The sequence below is a fragment of the Gambusia affinis genome, linkage group LG21 (assembly GCF_019740435.1).
Source record: "Gambusia affinis linkage group LG21, SWU_Gaff_1.0, whole genome shotgun sequence".
NCBI classification, from domain to species: domain Eukaryota; kingdom Metazoa; phylum Chordata; class Actinopteri; order Cyprinodontiformes; family Poeciliidae; genus Gambusia; species Gambusia affinis.
In genome coordinates this window covers 19,682,709-19,703,696 of record NC_057888.1, presented here as the reverse complement: position 1 = coordinate 19,703,696, position 20,988 = coordinate 19,682,709, and the positions used below count along the sequence as shown (strand labels likewise).

General features: G+C 43.9%; 2 protein-coding genes across 8 annotated transcripts in view; both read left to right on the top strand.

Annotated features, from left to right (window-relative positions):
* The window catches only part of LOC122824144 (homeobox protein Mohawk-like), a 51,449-nt gene extending 41,837 nt beyond the window's left edge, over positions 1-9,612 (top strand). For all 7 annotated transcript variants that reach the window (XM_044104391.1, XM_044104390.1, XM_044104392.1 and 4 more), the window contains 4 exons: positions 1,578-1,731; positions 3,166-3,513; positions 8,004-8,037; positions 8,145-9,612. In XM_044104391.1, the coding sequence (XP_043960326.1) occupies positions 1,578-1,731; positions 3,166-3,513; positions 8,004-8,037; positions 8,145-8,421 (813 nt within the window). In that variant the 3' untranslated portion in view covers positions 8,422-9,612. The remainder of the gene's footprint in view (positions 1-1,577; positions 1,732-3,165; positions 3,514-8,003; positions 8,038-8,144) is intronic.
* The window catches only part of LOC122824145 (homeobox protein Mohawk-like), a 151,071-nt gene that overhangs the window by 41,133 nt on the left and 88,950 nt on the right, over positions 1-20,988 (top strand). The gene's annotated exons all lie outside the window — the stretch shown is intronic.

The following is a 20,988-nucleotide window of genomic DNA, read 5'->3' as shown; positions in this document are numbered from 1 at the left end:
TCTGGTTTCTGGGAGCTCTTGATGTTGGACGCTGTGACCCAAACACACACTGACAAACCTCACACACGCGTGTGTTTGAGTGTAAATATCATTAGTGGGGTCAAAGGTTAAAGGTGGAGAATTTGTTGAAAATGGGCAGGAGGGTCAAAAGTGCAACAACCTGACATCAAATGAGATAAATATTTAAATACAATATTAAATATTGATAAATTCATCTAGAAATGAATAAACTAGATTTTCTCTTAAGGAAAATCTATTTAATCATATTTAGGTTAAAGTTTTAAATGTATTAAAAGAAGCAAACTATAAATAAAATTAAAATGTATTGTAGAAAAATCATTATTATCTGATTATTTATTGATTTATTTTTCTATTTTCTGATTTACAGTCAGTCATAAAATAATTTCCAATTTTACTGAAGCGATCATTTGTAGAAATATTTATTTTGGAAAAATGGTTTGATGCAAATCAGTTCTTGATCTAAATATTTTAACTTTGTTCTGTAAAATATTCAAACACCAAAAATCTGTTTTTGTTCCTGTTCTCCTTTGAAGAACCTGGTTCTTTATTTTCTCTATTTTCAGTTTCTGAAGGATAAAAAAAATCTTGTTTTTTATCAATTAGGAATATGAAAACAGATAGTTCTAAATCTTTAACCTCTCAGTCTTTTAAAATATGTTTGGACTGAACAAGTGATCGTTTTGTCCCAAAGTGTGAACAGAAACTCAGAGTGTGAACAGAAACTCAGATGTGACCATGACGTCTTTCTGTCTTTCCACTGATTGCTGCTGAGGACAGCCCAGTTCTTCCACTGTTTAGTCCAGACTGAGCGCCGTTAAGGCTGCCAGTGGCGTTGAACGCGTCACTTCCTGTGTGTTTTTCCCTGGAGAAGCCGACCTGGCAGCAGGTGTTAAACAGCAGCTAAATCTGTCATGTTGTAGCGTAGCCGTTAGCTTTGTTCCATGTCAATGTTGTGAGATGGAGCCCATGATCCGGTGCCGTCTCCATGGTCCCTGAACTCCATCTCCGTGGTAACATGCTGTCTCCTCTGGGACCTCCCGTCCTCATGAGGACACCGTCCCTTCCCCTCCCAGTCCTGCTGGGCTGCAGACTGAAGACAGTGGGACGGTCCTAGTTAATGAGAAATGTGATCCTGAAGGAGAGAATGTGAAAACTAAGTAGTCCAGCATGAGGCCGCCGTCCCCGGCCGTTCACAAGCAGCTTGAAATCTACTGAGCATGAAAAGTTATTCCAGTAGAACATCTAATGGTCTCCACTCCCAGTGGAAGGAAGAGCAGCGGCTCAAGTGTCTTTTTTATTGGATCTTAAAGACAGAGATGGAAAAACTGTTTTATTGGAGGGAGGCTGGACGTGTCCAGAGTAAGCAGGATGGGGACGTGTGTCTCAGTCAGAGCATTAGATCATGAAATGATGCGTTCACTGGCTGTCAGCCGATTCTTTATATGCAGTAAAAAGCTGAGAGGCTTCAGTTTTCCTGCAGAACGAGTGTGGACTCTAGACATTAACACGTCTTCCTGTTTGCCGTGTGTGTCCCCTTCCTGCTTTGTCCCCCTCAGGTGTCCAACTGGTTCGCCAACGCCAGGAGACGCCTGAAGAACACGGTGAGGCAGCCGGACCTGAGCTGGGCGCTGCGGATCAAACTCTACAACAAATACGTTCAGGGCAACGCCGAGAGGCTGAGCGTCAGCAGCGACGACAGCTGCTCCCAAGGTACGCCTCACCTGCTGCTCTGAGGACAAACTGTCCAAACTGCACAAACACTTGGATATGATCTTCTGAGCTCAGAACCGGAACACTGTATGTTCTCCTTCTATCAGTCAGTGGAGCTGAAATATGTGCAAACACACGCTGGCTCTCCTGGGAAGGTCCGGCCCGTTTTGGTGAGGAAGCGTTAGAAAGTCAAAGTTCAGTCTTCCTGCAGTGAATGAGCAGAAAGTTCAGAGCGCTGTGGTGTCAGTAATCTCTCCCTCAGTGTGTGAGGAGGAGAAGCTGAGCGTGTGGCTCCCAGAGGAATGTGTGCCTGGTGTTTGTGTTGTGTGTGCCGCAGGCCGCTGCACCACCAGAGGCTCCGTATATCTCCCTGTCATATTCTGGTTCTGGAGCGATCCGCAGCCCGCTCCCACTGCTGGCCCGTGTGCTGAAAGGCCCTCCATTATGTTCTGAAGCCTGTGCTTTTGTTCCAAAGACTATTTCTGGGAGCAGATCTGACCCCGCTGACCGTGTCTTCATTCCACTTACTGACCTGAAACGGTCCAGCTGGTTCTGGAGCTGCAGCAGCAAATCCAGGCTAAAGTAAAACATGTTTTCTGCTTGGAGTCCAGAGCAGACGTGATGTTCTGATCAGGAGAACAGTTTGATATTTTTATTGGATTAAATCAAAAGGTCAGATTGTTTGGTGACAGAGGAGATGCTGGAAGAACCATGTGGTTCTGATTATTGGAAGCGCTCATCTTAATTTGGACCAGGCTGAACCAGACATCTAACCCGGCCAAATGACAGAACTGCAGTCCTGGCAGCGACAGAATCTGAAGTGAAGAGTCTCTGATTCTCCTGCTGCCAGAGAATCTCTGGGTTTTCATCAGAGTTTTATCTTCCTCCTGTTTCTTTCATCAGGTGGGAAGCTGGGCTTTAATTCAGTCTCCTCAGCTGCAAAGCATTCTGGGAAGGATTTAATGTTTCAGGGGACGAAGGTTGAGATAGAACCAGCATTCATTACGTTTTGGTTCTGGGTCTGAAGTCTGAACTGGGCTTTTTGTTCTGGAGGCGATGCCAACATGTGGGCAGGAGCAGCAGGCTGAAGTCTCCTGGTTCTGCTGTTTGGATTAAAGATTAGCTCCAAATAACCGTTTTCCTTCAGACTGGGAGAACAGAACCGAGACAAGAACTGAACCTGGAGTCCAACATCTGATGGAGGAAATGAGTCATTACAGTTTGCACTTCCACTGATTGTTTTTAGTGACTTTATGAGCACAAAAAAACTGATGGGACCTAAATGCCTGAATAAAAGTGATATATATCTTATACTACAGATCACCATGGCAACATAACTTTGTTCTAATGTTTTAAGAGATGGTTCTTGTTGTGGAGAAGACTTCCTGTCCTCCACCAACAGAACAGTCATGTGAGCATGTCCTGATGTTGCAGATGGAGACAACCCTCAGAGGACACAGAGCGGTCCTGAGGATCTCACCAAGCCCTTGTACCAGAGCGTCATCAAGAAGGAGGGCTCCCCCATGGTGGGCGTGGCCATCGGCATGGACCCAGGGCTGCGTTCTGCCGTGGAGGCCGAGGACTACGTGTCTCCACCCAAGTACAAGAGCAGCCTGCTGCACCGCTACCTGAACGACTCTCTGCGGCACGTCATGGTGGCCAACGCTGTCATGGACGCTCGCAAGAGGAACCACTCTGGCTCCTTCAGCTCCAACGAGTTCGATGACGAGCTGCTGTCGCCATCGTCCTCTGAAGCTGAGGCCCACTTCGTCTATCGAGCCGGTAAGGAGACCAGTGACTCTTCCAGGAACTCTCCAACACACCACATTCCTCATGTCTGATCTTTGTCTTCTTTCTGGACGGTTGTTTTCATTCCTTCAGCTTGTCCATTATGTCCAGCTGTCTGTCCCTCTGCAGGATCTCTAATATCTCTCCTGCTAACTCTCTCTCTTCTTCCTCTGTCTAATTGAACATGTTGGATGTGTTGCTGAATCTTCTCCTCATGGCTTCTGAAATGGAGAGGCTGTTCAGGAGCTTCTTGAAGTGTTTTGTAAAATTTAAACAAGGTGCAGTTCATCTGAAACACACAAGCATATCCAGTAACCTGCACACTGTCAAACCCACACACACTGAACCACTGGTTGTCTCTGAGGCCGTCCAGAGAGGTGGGAGGAGCTTCACCTCCAGCTAACCAGGGACTAACAGGTCAGACACAACAAGGCCATGTTGAAGACTTTCAGGCTGCTGTTTGTCCCGTCTTTGTTCCTGCTGTGGCTCCAGATGAGAGAGCAGAGCAAAATGTCCGACAGTCTTCTTGACACTGAGAGTTGAATGTGGGACCTTTGCAGTCCAAAGCGTCTGGAGGCTGCAGGAGTTCCTGCAGCGTTTCTGAGATGTAACCAGTGAAGGTCAGCTGTGTTTGTATCGGCTGAGAACACTGGGTCTTTGTTCAGGTGGACTTCACATCCAGTAGTAAGATTTTCCCTTTGTGTTGAACACGACCAGAACAAGGAGGGTCCGGATCTGAACTGGATTGTTGGAGGGAAGAGCTGCTGTTATTGTGTCTCTTTTGGACAAAAGTGTTTCTTCTTGTCTGAGTGTGAAGCAGACAGAGTGTGTGTATCTGAAATGAATCAATGAGTCCAACAGGAACAATTAAAACCCTTTGACCTGAGCCAACATCAGGCTGTTTTCACTGCTGAAGCTTCACTGCAGCAGATTTTATCAAGACAAATCCCAGAAGAGCTGAATTCATCTGGCTGACCTGCTGCCTTTAATAGACACTGACTGTTTTATCTCTGGTTGTTATAATTTCTTGCCGCTGACGTCTCCCTCTTGGCCTCCTTGGACTCTGATACATTTACACAAGTATTACTCTGTTACATGTGACAGAAGCTTGTTGGGTCAAACGCAAAGATTCATTCAAAAGGGACAAGCTCATCCTTGGAAAATTAGATCTGATTCAAATTAGAATAAGAGTTGAGAAAATAAAATTTTCATTCCACATCTGATTTTTGAGGAACAAAGCAAATAAAAAACTGTGGAGAGAGAGAAATGTTTTCAAGGTCAGGTTTTTCTCATTTCCTGAAGTTTTTTTTCTCCTGTTTGCTGCAAATTCCAGATATTTCTTTAGAGAACACATTCTTCTTTTATAAAGAGTTTTATGTTTTACAGCGAGAGACAAATGTGTCGGCGTGCAGCAGGTTTGACATAAATCTGTTCTTCTATCACCTCCACAGAGGACACAACGTCCAAATAAATCTGATTTAAGATTCCTGAAAGCTTCCAGCCCAGACTGGGTTCTGTTCTCTGGCTTCAAAAGATCTTCACATCTTAAGTTTGTCCAGGGAGATTTTTGGTCATATTGTCCAGTCTGTAACTAAGTTGTGATTGGACTAGGAACAGTGGTGAACCTGGTAGCTGGCGTCCCATTGGTTCAAAGTCCATTTGTGTCCCAGTTGGCTGTAGTGGGCTCAGCCAGAACTCCCGACTACAAAGACCAGTCAGACGTGGCGGCATTGAAGATGGATTTGAGAATGAGGGATGGATTAAGTAACATCGTCGTCTTATTGATTTACAGAAATGCATTTTTGTCAGACTTCTAGGATGAGTTGATTGAAAAAATCTTTTGTATATTTTGCCATTTGTGTGAGTCTGAGGGGTTTTAAATGGTCGGTGCGCCAGGACTTTGTAGGACAATGAGGCTCACACGCACCATCAGATGTTGAGATGTGAGGAACACAGCTGTCCGCCTGCTCAGGGAGCCGCACTGCCCGACTCTGTGGAAAACACAAACTGTTTCCATTTTAAATGTCGGGTCGGCTGTAGAACAATAGGTAGCCTCTGTGTTCCCACGGGATGGAGGAAAAAGAGAGCTTCACCACCAGAGAGCAGAGGTGTAACCCAGTCAGGACACACAGAGGGCAGCTGAGTTCCCAATGTGAACAAGGGCAACATAATGATGCAGTTAGTCCTTCACAAACATGTCATTTGGCCTCCAGATCCCCAAAAAAGGCTGCTTTTGTCCACATGTAAACACTTACAAATGTGAGTAATGTTTCCCTGTGGTTACCGCTTTTTTTTTTTCCACCCTAATGTGAGCGTTTTATTTGCCACCAACACGGGTTGATCATTCCTGGGAATGTTTCAGAGAAAGCTGTAATAAAAGCTCCTGGTGGAGGATGATCAGTCTTCTGCAGTCTCATCTGGTGTAGGACAGCAGCATGTCAAACAACAATTTTATTTTCTAATCAACAGAGTTTAGTCATATAACCCCTATTGGGCTATCAGTAATTCACACAGTTACTGTTCTGTTTATTCACAAATATGAAATTAGGCTCAGTCTAAGAACTTTGGACTCCTCAGGTGTTTCTGGTTGAGTCTCCAAAGAGGCTGCATGTTGCCATGTTTGGAAAAAAAAAAGCTGTGGTTGCGCTTCAGATGGGCCAGCTACCAGCTTCCTTCTATTCCTCATCAGTTGCTTCAGAGGAAATATGAGCTTTTTTCATTCATCTGCTGAGGTGAGAGCTGTCTGTGCAGGTCCAACTGAGTCAGCCTTGATCACTTAAGATGAACTCAGGAGGTTTCCAGAACACCTCGGGTCACATGGAGGACAGAGGATGGAGACCGAGGGAACGTCAGTGAAATAGAGACTCACAGATAAAGCAGGTCAACAGCAGAGGAAAAGACGGCACAGCAGGGAATTGTGGACAGACAGGAATGTGAGGATATTGTTGGAAATTTCTGTCAAACTACAACCTGAACTAAAACTGAGTGGTTTGTAACTCTGGGTTATCACATCCTCATCTCCCTCTCACACATTCCTTCTCTTCTTCTAAAGAGAGAACTGTGGTGAGTGAGGTCAGGCTCCGCTCTGTGGAAGAATCCAAAAAGGAACCAGAAAACTAGCGGGACATTTCCTAATCAGGGCCGTATCAGCCCCGAGCGTCTCAGGCCTTGTCCTGTCATCATGGCTCAGACTGCATGGGAAGCAGACAGAAGAGCAGCGAGGAGATGGAGAGTCTGAGGCTGGTGGAGCTGCAGAGATGAGATCAGTGGATCAGGATGTTTGGAAACTCTGGAGGCTTTTAAAGCAGAAAGAGAGGTGACCAAGATAAAGTTGTAAAATCAGAGCAGTTTAATGTTTTGGCTTTCATATGATGTTGGACTTTTATATTTATAAGAAAAGATGCAGTGAAGATGAAAATGTTCCTCAGGAGAAAGGACCGACTGACATGCAGGAGGAGCAGAGTGAGGTTGTAGAAGACGGGTTTCCCTGTGTGAGGGATTTGTTCTGAACAAAGACGACCTGCTGTACGTCTGACACTCTTAATACCTCTGGACTAAATAGAAACTTTCAGGTAATTTTCCTCTTTTGAACATTTTCTGCTCATCCAGTCGTCTCTAGCTGGTAAAGACTAAACTACTTAAATGTTTAGTGAACTTCAGGAAAGCGCCTGGAGGCTGCACAACTAGAAAGTCCAGATGTTCTGCTGTCTTTTAATGCCTCATGAAACTTCAAGCTTGTGTTGTCATTTTCACTGCTGGACAGATCTGAGTGAAGGCTGGACGTGAGACAGAAGACAGGTTGAGGCTTCAAAACACCAAGAACTCTCAGTAAACAGCTGAAGTAAACACTCTGGCTGCCATAAAGACAACTTTACTTTCATTGTTTAATGACTTTGCTGTTCCTCACTAATGTTTCACAGATGAGATGGAGATTGGTCCCATTGAGGAGGGGGGAGGAAAGCCAACAGGCGGCCATCTTTCTCCCCCTGACTCACTCACTGCCTTTTCGTTCCCTCTCAGATCTGTTTCGCTCCGTCTTTTTCGATCTGATTTCTTCAGACGGCTCAATTATGCTGGCTGGGCTCCATTTGTTTTCCAACTAAATATTACATCCATGGACTTTATGAGTCATAAGAAACATCTTTCAGCTCCATCCTATCAGTCACCTTTACGCTTGAAGCCTTTTTGCTAAAATGTGATTTTTTCCTTCAGCATCTTAAATAAAGACAGAAACCAGAGCAGCACATGTTTGCTGAGGACACGGTGTCCACTGAGAGAACAAAACACAAGTCAAAAATCACACACACACACACACACACACACACACGCACACCCATCCACTAATCTGCTGAACATGCAAGTTCTCATCATCAGCCTTTGTTTAACCAGGATAAAACAAACTTGAGATTAAAAATCTCTTTTACTAGAGTGTCCTGGTGTTCTGACCCAGAAAGTCTCCTGAATTTTTCTCTCTCTGCTTTCAGAAGCCACAGACCATGGATCAAGTCAACATGACAAGTGAGTCGACCTTCTCTCCCCAGATATCCTGTGTCCAATCACCAGCTGAACGTGAGCTGTAACGCTCTGTGTTTTGTTCTCTCTGTGCGTGTTGTGCCGGTCGCCAGGGGCAACGGTGGCGTCGCAGCGACGCAGAAGGTGAAGGTGAAGGCCAAAGATGAGACGTACTGGAAGGAGATCAACGCCGCCATGGCCTTGACCAACTTGGCTCAGGGGAAGGACAGCGTCTCCGGGACAACCAGCTGCATCATCCAGAAGTCCTCCCATATAGCTGAGGTGAAGACTGTTAAAAAACCTTCGGCTGCTGCTGAGGTTTTAGCTCTGACGTTATCCGTCTACGCAAAGCAGCAAACATTCCTCGCTCAGCAAACAGAGGCCAAATAAACTCACCCTGACAAAGGAACAACTTGTGCGGGAGGAAAAGAAAGGCGTTTCGATTTGAAAACTGTCAGTATTTGTTCTTATTGACAATGTCTACAAGATTTCCTGACCTTCTTTTTCTTAAAATTAGAAACTTTTATAATGTTATTACTCTTTTTTTTATTTCTATTTTTACTGGTACAAATTTTGTATTCTCCAAAGTGCCTTTGTTTGTTTTAGCAGATCAGCTCTCTGATTGTCCAGATCTACAACGAACAGAACCTGATTGCTATAAAGTAAAAGTCAGCAACAGTGAAGCTTCACTGTAACCTTGACTTTGCTCCTTAGACCAGGTGTTTATATGAACCACTATAGCCTTAAGCATATTGTATGTGATTGTTGCCTGGATATGTCAACTGGTTCTGTTTTGGATCAAAACTCCCCCTCCCCCTCTCATTCTTCCAGTATAAACAGGTTCTGTTCATGTGGGTCATAGTGGACATAAGTTCAGAAGTATCGCCGTCTTAGATTTTCTGACGCTCAAACTGTTGCGATCAGAGACCTCAAGAAAGAATTGAGCTGCACCGTTTTGCAGTTTCTGGTGTTTGAATGTTTCAAAGAGTTCCCGGTTGGGAATGTGTTTTAACAAAGTGATAAAGGAAAGTCAAACTAACGAGTGACAAAGTTACATTAGTTCATCTGGTGGTACAATATAAGAACCACGATCTGTCTGTATTATTTTACGGCCAGCCAACAGAACCCTGTTAGGGTCGACAGTAAATAAACCAGGGAGGAGGTGAAATGAGGACAAACAATGAGGCTCATTCCAATCATTTTGTAAATGAAAAGGTTCTGTATCGATGAACTGAAGTCATCGTCTGTGATCCTGAACAGAACTGATGCTCTAACTGGGAGAACCTTGTTCCCCTGACAACAGAGGAGTCATTATGGATATTGTAGCATCACACAGTAAATCAGGATACTTAGAGATGAAACGGAATCAAGACGACTTTGTTGTATTTATATCAAAGCAATGGAAGTTGTAACCATCTGTTTTTATTATTTACTAATATATTTGTTTATTCAGATGAAGACTGGATGTTCAATCCAATGACCATGTATGTATCTCCTTGTGTTCTCAGATTTTTTTCTCGTGTAAAATTTCTTCCATAAATGGTTGGTTCCTAACAACAATGAATAAACCTCTGAATGGAATGAGTACTGTCTGGTTTTAAGCACCGAGACTAACAACGACAGAACGACCCGGTGAACAGAACGACCCGGTGAACAGAACGACCCGGTGAACAGAACGACCCGGTGAACAGAACGGCCCGGTGAACAGAACGGCCCGGTGAACAGAACGACCCGGTGAACAGAACACCGTAAAGCGTTTGCAACTGAGCGTCACCAGAAAGTTTCATAAACGCTCAGATTTTATTTTACATTTCGTAACAGAAACACTGACAGATAATTGTCTTTTGATCTGAGATTAAAGTTAGCAAACATATTTTGTTGAATTATGGGTTCGACATTAATATAGTATTGATGGAAAAAAAACAAAAAAAAAACTTCGGGAATGATTCTGAGCAGGTATCTAATATTTCCTCATGAAACATTCTAAAAGTTGCAGGATGGTAGCTCTCGAGAACCGGACTCCAGCAACCCATCCATCCATCCATCCATCCATCCATCCATCCATCCATCCATTTTCTTTACACCCTTTCTCACTAGTGGGGTCAGGAGGGTTGCTGGTGCCAATCCCCAGCTAACGTTCCGGGTGAGAGGTGGGGTTCACCCTGGACAGGTCGCCAGTCTGTCGCAGGGACTCCAGCAACCCTGTTGTAAAATAATGAGGCTGAAGCTGATCTGCAGACTCTGAAGCTCTCCAGAGCATTCCTCTGACCTGCATCAATCCACCGGCAGTAGCAGGTCTTCCAGTCATCTGAGGCTGGATAAATGATGGTGTCTTGGAGAAATTTTAATGGCTCTGACTGGAAACATTCACCTCTCCTTCGTCCAGTTCTTGCTCCTCCTGTCAAGGCCTAGATGACCATAACGTGAACATGGAACCGTTCTACTCAGGGATCCCTGGAAACATCTCACAACTTGACATGTTTTTTCTGCTCCTTTAGCTTCCCTGATGAGGCTCTAATTGTCTTTTGGCCCTTTGCTTTGAACACTCGTCATTCCTCTGACCTGTCCATGGAGAGAAACAGGAACAGACTGAATAATAAAACTGATGTGAAGTTTTGGAGCAGGGCTTTGAATTGATTGGCTCTTTCAGAAAGGTCTTGCAGCTCATTTGCCTGTCAGTGCTTCACCTCCTGACCTTGTTGATGCCAGAAGAACTTTAAGAATATCCAGCTGAGAGCCGAACACCTCCACCCATGTTGCTCCTCGGTTGGATGGACAGGCTTGTTTTGGAAAAGTGAGGAAGAAAAACAGTTTCCTACACCTCTGTGGTCCCCATGTCCCATCTATCCATCCACCACCTGGAGCTATTTTCTCTTAAAATACTGATCAGACCTTGTATTTCACACATCCAGGTTAAGCAGGAACAGATGGGATCTGCTGACTTTGGTCAGGTAGAAACTGTGTCCCAATTAAGACATATTTCCCTGCAGTAAAGAAACTTCCCACTGGATGGTGACAGAACAATCTGAAGTCAAGATCTGAATGAGAAGAAGAAGAAATATCTCAGTCCAGTTCATCGTCTTTCATCTTTATACCACATGGCAGAGTGACTTTACTTCCCCAGTGACCATCTGATCCTGTGTGATCTGAGCAGACACCGTTGGAGCGTGATGAGGGTGGAGAATGTTTCTCTAAGCTCGTCCATCATGAGCCTGTTGGGTCTTGTTAAAAGTCCCAGGTGTTCCTGAACCGGCACCGTTCCTCCTGACCTTCAGAAAGCTCCACCAGAAATGACAAATCCTTCCTCAGACTGAAGATTATGTGGTCAAACTAAAAGTGACCAACAGATATTAGAGGGCTATTAAACTGCTCCACTCTTCATGTCCTCTGTCCTCTGTCTTTCTCCAAGTCTGTCCTTCCAATCACCAAGTTTACAACAGAACCGTGCAGAGTCTCTCTGGGGAACACTGAGCTGATTTAACATGGGTCAGTTCTCTTGGCAGCAGCTCAGTGGCTGTCAGGTTTGAGACGGTGAGGTTTGCAAACTGCAAATCAGTTTAATGGCTCCTTTCAGAAGCAATTAAAAACCTGGACATTTGGTCACCCAAGAAAAGGGAAGATTATGATGGTATCAATATGCGACATGAGTTTTAATGTGAAAAGTAAGTGCATAGAAAGTTTGGGGTAAATTCACCAGACGAGCGACCACGAGATGAGCTCTACAACACGGGGAGGTCAAGCTGCCCCATGGTCGTCTCGGTTGAGAAAGAGAGGAGCAGCCCTAATCCTCCTGTGCCACTCCCTGAGGTCTACAGCAGAGCTGATTGGCTCACCAATTATGAGCTCCACCAATCCCTGATGAGGCCCCCCTTTTTAAACCCAAGACTTCCTGGGAGAAGGTGTTGATTCTTTACTGAGACAGCTTGCCACTTTGCTGGGTGTTTGACTGTGGTATACTGCATTGTCTTTGTGTGAGCTTCTGTAAATCTTTGTTACCTGTGATAGTCCCTGCGGGGAGCTTTGTATGTAAGCTTATAGTAGGCTACTAGAGTTTTGTTGTTTGTTGTTAACCTTAGGTTTTGGTCCTGTTTTGTTTAAGATCTTTGGTTTCCATCTCTGGTTGTTTTGTGGATATTGTTTAATTCAGTGTTTTGTATTTGATTATCATACCTTAACTTTTGATTGTAAGGCTTTTTTTTTTTATTTTTTTTATTTTTTTATTTTTTTACCTTTTTATTTTGTTAAACCCAGACAATAAGTTCCGAACTGATAAACCTTTACATCTAGGTTTCTTTAATGTTACTTCTCCTTCTTCCTGGCTTAGCTCGGATCAGCTGCAGATGCTGCCATTTTAAAGTGGCAGTAGAATTAACAGCAAAAAAAAAAAACAACAAAACAGTCCAGTTCAGGGGAATAAATTTCACTGGCTGTGAAGAATTTATGCGGATGTATCATATTCTTTATTTTTAGGGGATGAGGGGGAGGCGAATGTTATCAATTTATTATTGAGGCCAATATTTTAGGCCATATTGACCAGCCCTAGTTTCCACGTCTGTCAGATTTTTCTCAGGCTTGTTGCATTTCCTTCCTTCTCCTCAGTGGATAAGGTTCTCCTTGTTTCTGCTGGACTCTGAAGGAAGTGTGTGAAGCTGAATGTGTGTGTGTGTGTGTTCAGGCGAGGTGTGGTTGGCTCATGTTCACAGCAGGATGTTCTGCAGCTTTGGGGGAAACCTGTTGGACCGTAAACACCCCGAGTGTGAATGTGCCGAACAAACACACTCAGTCAGCGGCTGGCTCAGCTACAAACACATGCATGTGTCTGTTAGATACGATAGATATTCATCTCCATGGTGACAGGCTGCTGTAGCATACATGTATGTAGATGAAGAAGTATTTGACGAGGTGCCTCTAGAGACCATAAAGCCCGTCTTCTCTGGGGTTTCTGATCAGCAGCTCACAACTCTGACAGGCTGCTGCCATTTTCCACAGCCGGACCGGACCGGACCGGACCGGACCGGACCGGACCGGACCGGACCGGACCGGACCGGACGACGAGTCAGGTGTGGACCTTTCAGCAAGGAACTCATTCAATAACAGAGTTTACTTCAGAAACACGCAGCTGTATAGTTTGAATATCATCACTTTAGGAAGGTGACAATTTGTAGAAGTTCTGCTTCCTGCTTTAGTTTTCCTGTTACCAGAACACAAACAACCAAAATAAAAGACACAATTTTATTTTGGTTGTATTCATCTTTATAATAAACTTCATCTTTATAGTAAATTCATCTTTATAGTAAACTTTATAAGGATGAGTTCATCTTTATAGGGAACTTTAACCGGGTCTCGTTCCACTTCGCTCAGAGATGAAGGCATTTCATTTCACGGTCAAGAAGAATCAGTCTCATTTGCCTTCAGTTGATTTTCTTAACTCTGGGCCATCTGACTTCAGTTGAGAAATAACCCAGAGTCTGTTTTCAGTGTTGAGTTGAGTAAATGAGAAACAAACCGCTGCAAATTTACAGTCCAGCAACACAAAGCAACTTTTTCTCCTCCTTGGAGACGCGTGTGGATGGGAGTATGATGTCAGAACTTATCAAGCTTGTCATCAGTGAAGCAGCTGCCAGAAGGGACACAGCAGCTCTGCTCTGATGGATGAAGTGTGTGTTGCTGCCTCCAGACTTTAACCAAGTTACTGAAGCTTCATCATTGCAGAAATGTGTGGCTATAAAGTAGAACTCCAGAGCACCAGTTAGGATTGCAGATTTACTGGCATTGTCTCGGAACACTATGAACAGAATCTGAAGATCAGGAAAGAAATTGTACTGGAATCAGAAATACTGGCATCTTATTCTGGTGGATCATAAGCAAGTCGTACATAGAGCTCCAAAATGCAAAGAGAAGGCAAACTATTCAAACTGGCCTCACAGGGTTTTATCACTTGATCAGAGATTTAACACTATATTTGTGAAAAGTTTAAATCGGACTTTCAGTTCATTCCGTCAGATAATCATCATGTCATTGAACATGATGGGATTCTTACGCTGGACAAGAGAGACCTCTCACACCAGTCAGACTGTCATTAAAATCCATAAAACCATTTTATGTCCTGCGCCGATGTTGGAGAAAATGTTTTCTACATCGTGCTGCATCGTGATCTGGAGGCTGGTAACTTCAATACAGGGTTGGAGCTCCTGGTTCTGCAGGGATGTTGAGCTGTAGCAGGTCAGGACAATGTTCACAAGACCATTCATACTGTCTTAAGAACAGTTCCTGACTTTATCTGACCCAGACTGGTAAATTGTTGATGTATAACATTACTAATAATATCTCCATTGATATAATTGTTTAGTCAGAGATCTCTGGTTTCACCGGCAGACGTGAGCAGGATAATATTCCAGTATCCATCCCAATAAAACCCTCATTACTGGAGTATTTGGAGAGAAAACATGAGAGCAGATAAATGGACACATTTAAGAGCAAACCTTCTAATGTGTTCGGTCTAAATCAACAGCAGACGTCTGTGTCGATTAGTCTAATACATGAAACCAAATAGTGAGAAAATAAACTTTGATAAAACCATAACCAGTTAAAACTGTCCTCCGAGTGGATCAGTTTGCAGAGCTTAGGAATTGTTCTGATGAAGGTTCTGGTGGTTTGGGAGAGTTTAGCTGAGTGGACCGGTTCCAGTACAGCTGATCAGGACACTTTGGTGCTTCCTGTTATTAAGATCTAACACACTCTGATCCTGATTGGAACAAGAAGACACAGAAAACAATCTTTTAATGCCACAATCATTTCGTAGTGAGGAGATTCATCACTCAGAAGTCAGAAACCGTCTTCCGCCTCCCACCAGCCTGCGGGAAAACGATCCAGCTGCTCTCCAGGTCATTCCTCTCCTCCAGACAGCTGCTGCTCAGTGATTTCTGATCCAGTTCTAGTTCGGTTCTGGACTCGGTCAGGGACAGGGAGCCGTTTCGCCTCTGCTCAGTTTGGTTGGGCTCCCACTCAGGGAGATCCAGACGGTGAACCCACTCCTCTGTCTGCTGCTTCCTGCTCATCTTCATCAGCTGATATTTTTCTCTCCGTAATTTTTTTTTTTTTACATTTATGATGTTCATTAGACTTGTTTTGGTTTTTTAATGCGGATTTTCCTGACTGAAACCTCCTGACTATCAACTTCTGCTTTAAGCCATTTGGAGGTCAGAGCGCCTCCTGCTGGGAACGTGGGCGGTGGCTCCTTGTGGCTTCATTTCCTCTGCTTCTGTGATCATATATTCTAAAAAGATATTATAAAAATTCTAGTCTTCTGGTGGCGTGGCTCAGATGTCATGGAGAGGGAGAATCGGGGGATCTTGACCCTCTGAAACCAAACCGATCAAAATAAGTAATCTAATCTTTTCAGACATGAAGGAATGTTTCCAGTTGGTGCTAGAAGAGGGTTCTATGAAGTAGTTTTGAGTAGTTACTATTTTGACCTTCATCTAATAACTATTTTCTTGATTTTTATCTGATCAGAGCATGAAGCTCGTGGTGAGTCATTGACATGTCCAGGCAAACAGGAGAAACAGGATAAAGAAAAGGAGGCTATGGTAGAGGTCTTAGGGTAAAAGAGAGGACAATAATCAAATCAGCCGAAGCAATAGGACCATTACAAAAAATGTTCATGTCAGGAAAATTTTGATTGTACGTCGATGAGACTGAACAACCACCGTCTGCAGATCGCCTGATGTGACCTAAAGTAACCTCACACTGAAGAAAATAAGTGAATTTCCCCAAAAGAACTCTCACAAAAGTCCTTTCTAAGCTAAAGCCAGAATAAAATTCTAACTATTGAAATTAAGTGCAGTTAATATTCTTGACTTTCATTAGGGCAGCCTCATTTATTGAATAAATAGTCATTGTCTTTATTTGGTAAATTGTTGAGGTTCCTGCTGAGATAAATAGGATCCCTGAACACATGAAGCCGGGCTCCAACCTTCCCCTGTCTCTTCTAAAAACCCCGTTGGCCTTTTATTAACCTCATTAAAGCTAGCGGTGTTATTCCAAGCCGGACCTGCAGGTTCTATCAAGGTTTACGGCTCCCACGCAGCAGTTAAAGGTGAGGACGCTTCAGCCACGCACAGCTGCAGAGGAGGAGGCTGAAAGCCGACACATGGAAATGTTTGAACGGGACAAAGCTTTTAGCAGACATGCTAATAACCACCGGCTGGATGTGGTAAAGGAGATGGCTGTATAATGACACTGAGTAATGAGACATAGGTGCAGCAAAACACTCTCCCTTTCTAAGCATGTCGCTTCTCCATACAGGTCCTGTGGTGCAGAACAAAGGCATTTGTAGAAGCATGAATCTGAATAATATCTGTGTTTGAATAAGAATGTGTCCAAGTGTTTTTCTCTCTGTCTGGGATAAAAAAGTTTCCATCCTAACGGAAAAGAATCCCGAGCATCTGGTCTTTAGTCGCTTTCAGCTTGTTGGAGACATTTGGAGGTTTTTGGGGCCGACTTGGTCTGTGCTGAGGGGGCTGGTGGATCCTCTGGGAGCTTCAGACATTTGTCCTGGTCAGTAGCCAGCAGGCGGCTCACTGCCACACTGATACTGTACCAAAACGCTGGGATTTGTTGGAAGAGCTCTCTGCTTCCAGCTATATCAGAGTAGAAATTTCCACTTCAACAAACCAGAAAAATAAAAATTCAAAGGGGACAGATGTTTATAGAAAATCCAATAAAAAAACCCGAGAAGACCAGACAGAGAGGGAAAGACGAGCTTTATTTGTTTGAATATGCAGAATTCTTCTTCTTCTTCTTGGGTCATGATGACTTCCTTCCTCCATTATGCTCTGCCAAACTCTGCTGGGTATTAAATCACTTATTGTTGGACTGGACATGCTCACGTACATTACAGAGAACCTTAAAACAGCTTCTCAGAATGTTGTCTCTGTTTGACCAGCAGATTGTGGGATGTTGAGTCGAAGTCTCAAGACCATTTCCAGACCTTCTAGAGACGCGTGGCACTGACACGTCTGCATCCAGCTGAACAGAACCAGGACTTTGGATGAACACTGCCACACTTGGCCTTCCAGCCACCTGCAAGGTTTCTAATCCTGACACCAAATGAAAGTTGAAGGGGCAATCTGCAGAGTCTCCATGTCTCCTACCAGTCCCTATGCAGGACTCTGTCTTTGGGAGTGGAGAATAATTAAACCACATAGATTGAGGCAAAATATCAAGGTCCCTCTCAGTTCCTTCTCCTTTGGACTCATCGGAGGCTTTCAATACAGCTTCACCTGTTTGATCATTAAAATGTTGGAACTGAAACACAATGTGGTCCTCAGGTCGTGAACAGAACCTGCAGCCTGTATTTCTTCTGATCTGGAATGGAGCTAAGATGCTGGCACATAAAACATGATCTCAAGGAGAACAGACTCTTTCAGGCTTTATGCATGTAGAGTTGGCTTGTGGCAACTCTACATGCATCATTACAATAACCATCAATCATTGTAGTGCAGGTTGATTGGATCCAGAACAATCCATAATGCTTGTTGAGGTAATCTTTCAATTCTTTAGAGGCTGAACCAGCATCTTGCAAAAACTGACTGAATAGAGCAACAATTTCTGCCGTATCAGTCGTAAGATAACCTCTTCTTTCCCTTTTCCACGTGTTCTTTTATGATCTAGAGTTGCTACAGCCTGACTACAGCATAACCAGAATAACTTCATCAGCTTCTGTTACTTTATACCTGAACGTGTGACTCAGAGCAGAACTGCTGTTGGAAGGACCGGTGGACTGATGACACTTCCTGTCCGTTCCTGTTCCGGCTGTGAAGAAGGAACCCTAAAACACTTGGAGCCTTCCTCTGGTTCCAACCTCTCCTCCCACCAGCTGTCTGCCTGAGTTTCTCTCTTTCTCCCTAGACTGTTTGTGCAGAACTCATCATTGCTGTGATCATTTCTTTATGTTCAGCAATTTTTCCACGGTGTCCTTTCCCTCTCTGTCTCTTCCTGTCTGTAAACAGTCATTAGTGAAGTGTTATTTATGATGATGACCATTTCTGATGTTACATTTATCTTTAACTGTTTCTGATATCATGTTACCTTGTCGGCCTCCATTCTCTTTCACTTTGTTTTCTTCAGACGTTGAGTAAGAGGTAAATGAAGCAGAAAGTTCCTCTGAATGTAAATCAGTGGCTCCATCGAACAACAACAGATGTATTTTAGTAGCAGACAGGCTGATGGATTTGTCCCCAGTGGGTCATGTGGACACAGAGTTTTATTATGTTAGATTAGTTCCAGTCTTTTCTGTCTTTTAAACACCTTACAGTACGCTGCTGTTGACTTGATGGATCACACTTGATTTGTTTCACTTTGAATGCTTTCCATAAAGCAGGTTTGTGTGAAGCTGTTCTTTTCTCAGCCTGTTCTGTGGTTTGGGTCTGAGACAGGAAGTGCTGCTTGGCAATGTAGTGGTCACTTCCTGTGCACGGGACGCTTTGGACGCCCAGGCTCCTCTGATTACTATGAGGTTTGTTTCAGCCGTCCTGTTCAGAGTCAAACTGGGTCTCGGGACCTCTGGGCTGACCCACCACCAGCCACAACAGAACCTTGTGGTCCACGGTGAGACACTGCCAGGTCCAGTCCACATAACAGCTGCCTGAGACAGTTAAGGTCACTCCGGTCAAAATAAATCAGAGCAGAGCTGCTAGAAATGAGCTGGTTCGCCATTCAGAGGTGAAGAGTTGGTCCAGTTTCTCTTTTGGTCTCTGTGTGTCCACACATCTGTCCTCACATCATCCAGTCTCCTCACAGTGACTTTATCAGCTCAGTGGGTTTTTTCCCTGCCTCATGTCCTCTTCTTCCTCCATCTTTCCTCCATGCTTGCCCGTCCAAAGGTTTTTGATAGTTAAAGTTGGTCTTTATTTAGCTCTTGGCTCCTCTGCAGCTCTTGCTGTGACTTTCTCTGATTCATAAAGTTCAACCCGAACACAGTGGCTCCAATTCTTTTCTCTCTTTCCATGCTTTATTTCAAAGCAGATAATGGGGCTGATGTGTTACCCATAATGCACCGCTTACAAACATTAATCCACTTGGTTTTTGACACAGAGAACAGAGATCCGTTCAGCATCTCAGGTCAGCAAATAGGAATGGGGATTTTGGGATTAATCACACCAACATTGACCAACATTGATCTAACCCATCTATAGATGATCTTGTGCTGTTCTCTGTCCTGTGTATCTCTTCTTTTGATCTGTCATTAAAGCAATATTTAAAAGACAGTTTAGCACCTACACTGTCCCACTCTGTTAGACCCTCCTGCACCTCAGCTTCAACGCATTTGAGAAACAAGGGGCTTTGTGGTTGAGGTCAGGGGTTGGGGGCAGGGAGGACTCTGCAGTCTCTGAAACATCAAATCAAGTCCCAAATCTAAATTTTATCATCAAAAGGTACTTTTCTATGTTCTATGTTGTGTGGTGTTATGTTCTGCATAGTCATGGTTTAGTTTTCCTGTTATTGTGGGTTAGCTTCTCCCACTAGATTACCTCAGTCGTCTCAATTTCCCACTCAGCTGCTTCCACTCAGCCAATCAGCTCACCTGCTCTCTATCCAATCTCATCAGTTCATCAGTTCACTGCTAGCTCCTGCTGCCATAAGCACTCAATATTTATGAGACAGACTCTATGTTGTTTCTGTTTTCGCTTTTCCCATTTTCCGGCTATTCCTGTGCTGTACTGCAGAGCTTCACGCTGCATGAATGTTGTAAATATTCAACTCTGCATGTCTCTCCTCACACCTCCTGTTTTCATGATGAACTCTTGGTTCAGCTGAATGTCCTGCCAACCCGGCTGTGTCCCATGTGAGCCATCCAGAGCCCAGCATGTTAAGGTCGAGAGCCTTAAACTCACTGAAGGTAAAGGGAAAAACTAATCATCTCATTTAAATAAAAGCCAAACTCCATTGAACTTTGTAAAAGTGTTTACTGAGGAAATGGCCCTTCACATTCTCTCAAGTCTTTTCAAATGTTTATAAAATCTATATTCTTCTGGTCCCAAAGCATTTCTAACTGATAACTAAACGTTTTACCAAAACCCAATGTGAAGAGTGGATTTAGTATATTTATGTTCCTGGAGACCAACTTCTGCAACTCATTCTGACTTCCTGTCCTGATTTCATCCTCATGGAGGTTTTGGCTATTAGTAAGCAGTAGCCTTTTATCCTTCAGAAACAAAATAATTACATAAATTAAACTTCATTTGCAGCAAATCCCCTCCCATGTTCAGATTATTTTACCTCTGATTCACCAATTGACCAACAGAATTACAAACAAAACATCTCCAGCTGCGTTACTCCTGACTTCAGTCTTTGCATGTTGTCTTATGTTTTGAAAGAATATCAATCACCATTTTCATATTCTATTACAGTTATTTTGCCCATTGGTTTCTCTCTGTCTGCAGCCACAAGGTTTATATTATGTCAGAGACGACTGGAGGAGAAAACTCCACATCCTTTCTCAATGGTCTCTTTGAAGAAAGCGTTTGTTCAGGATCCAGGGTTGTAACGTGGCAGCGTGAGCATGTAAAAGACTCTGACTTATGGTCTGTCTCAGAACGGTTCAGTCAGAACCCTGATGGTGGGTCTTGAGGAAACCAGATTGTTATGGATGGCCTCAGAGTAAGGCAGCTTGAACACAGATAATGACGGGCCGGGCCTGTTCACATTCAGGCTGTGGTTCTCTCAGGTCCCAAAGAAAACACGGCGTGGTTCAGAGCGCATGGTGAGACTAATGAAGGTCGGGTTTTGTTTCTGAGATGTTCGGCCAGACACGAGGGTGGAGCTCCTGGGTTCAGTCTGGCTTCCTGATCGCGCATGATTATTAGGAGATGTTCTTTGAAGAGGAATCCGAGTTCTTCTGTCGGACCTTCTCAGACCAGATACTCTACTTTGGTAACTCAAAACTGCAAGCAA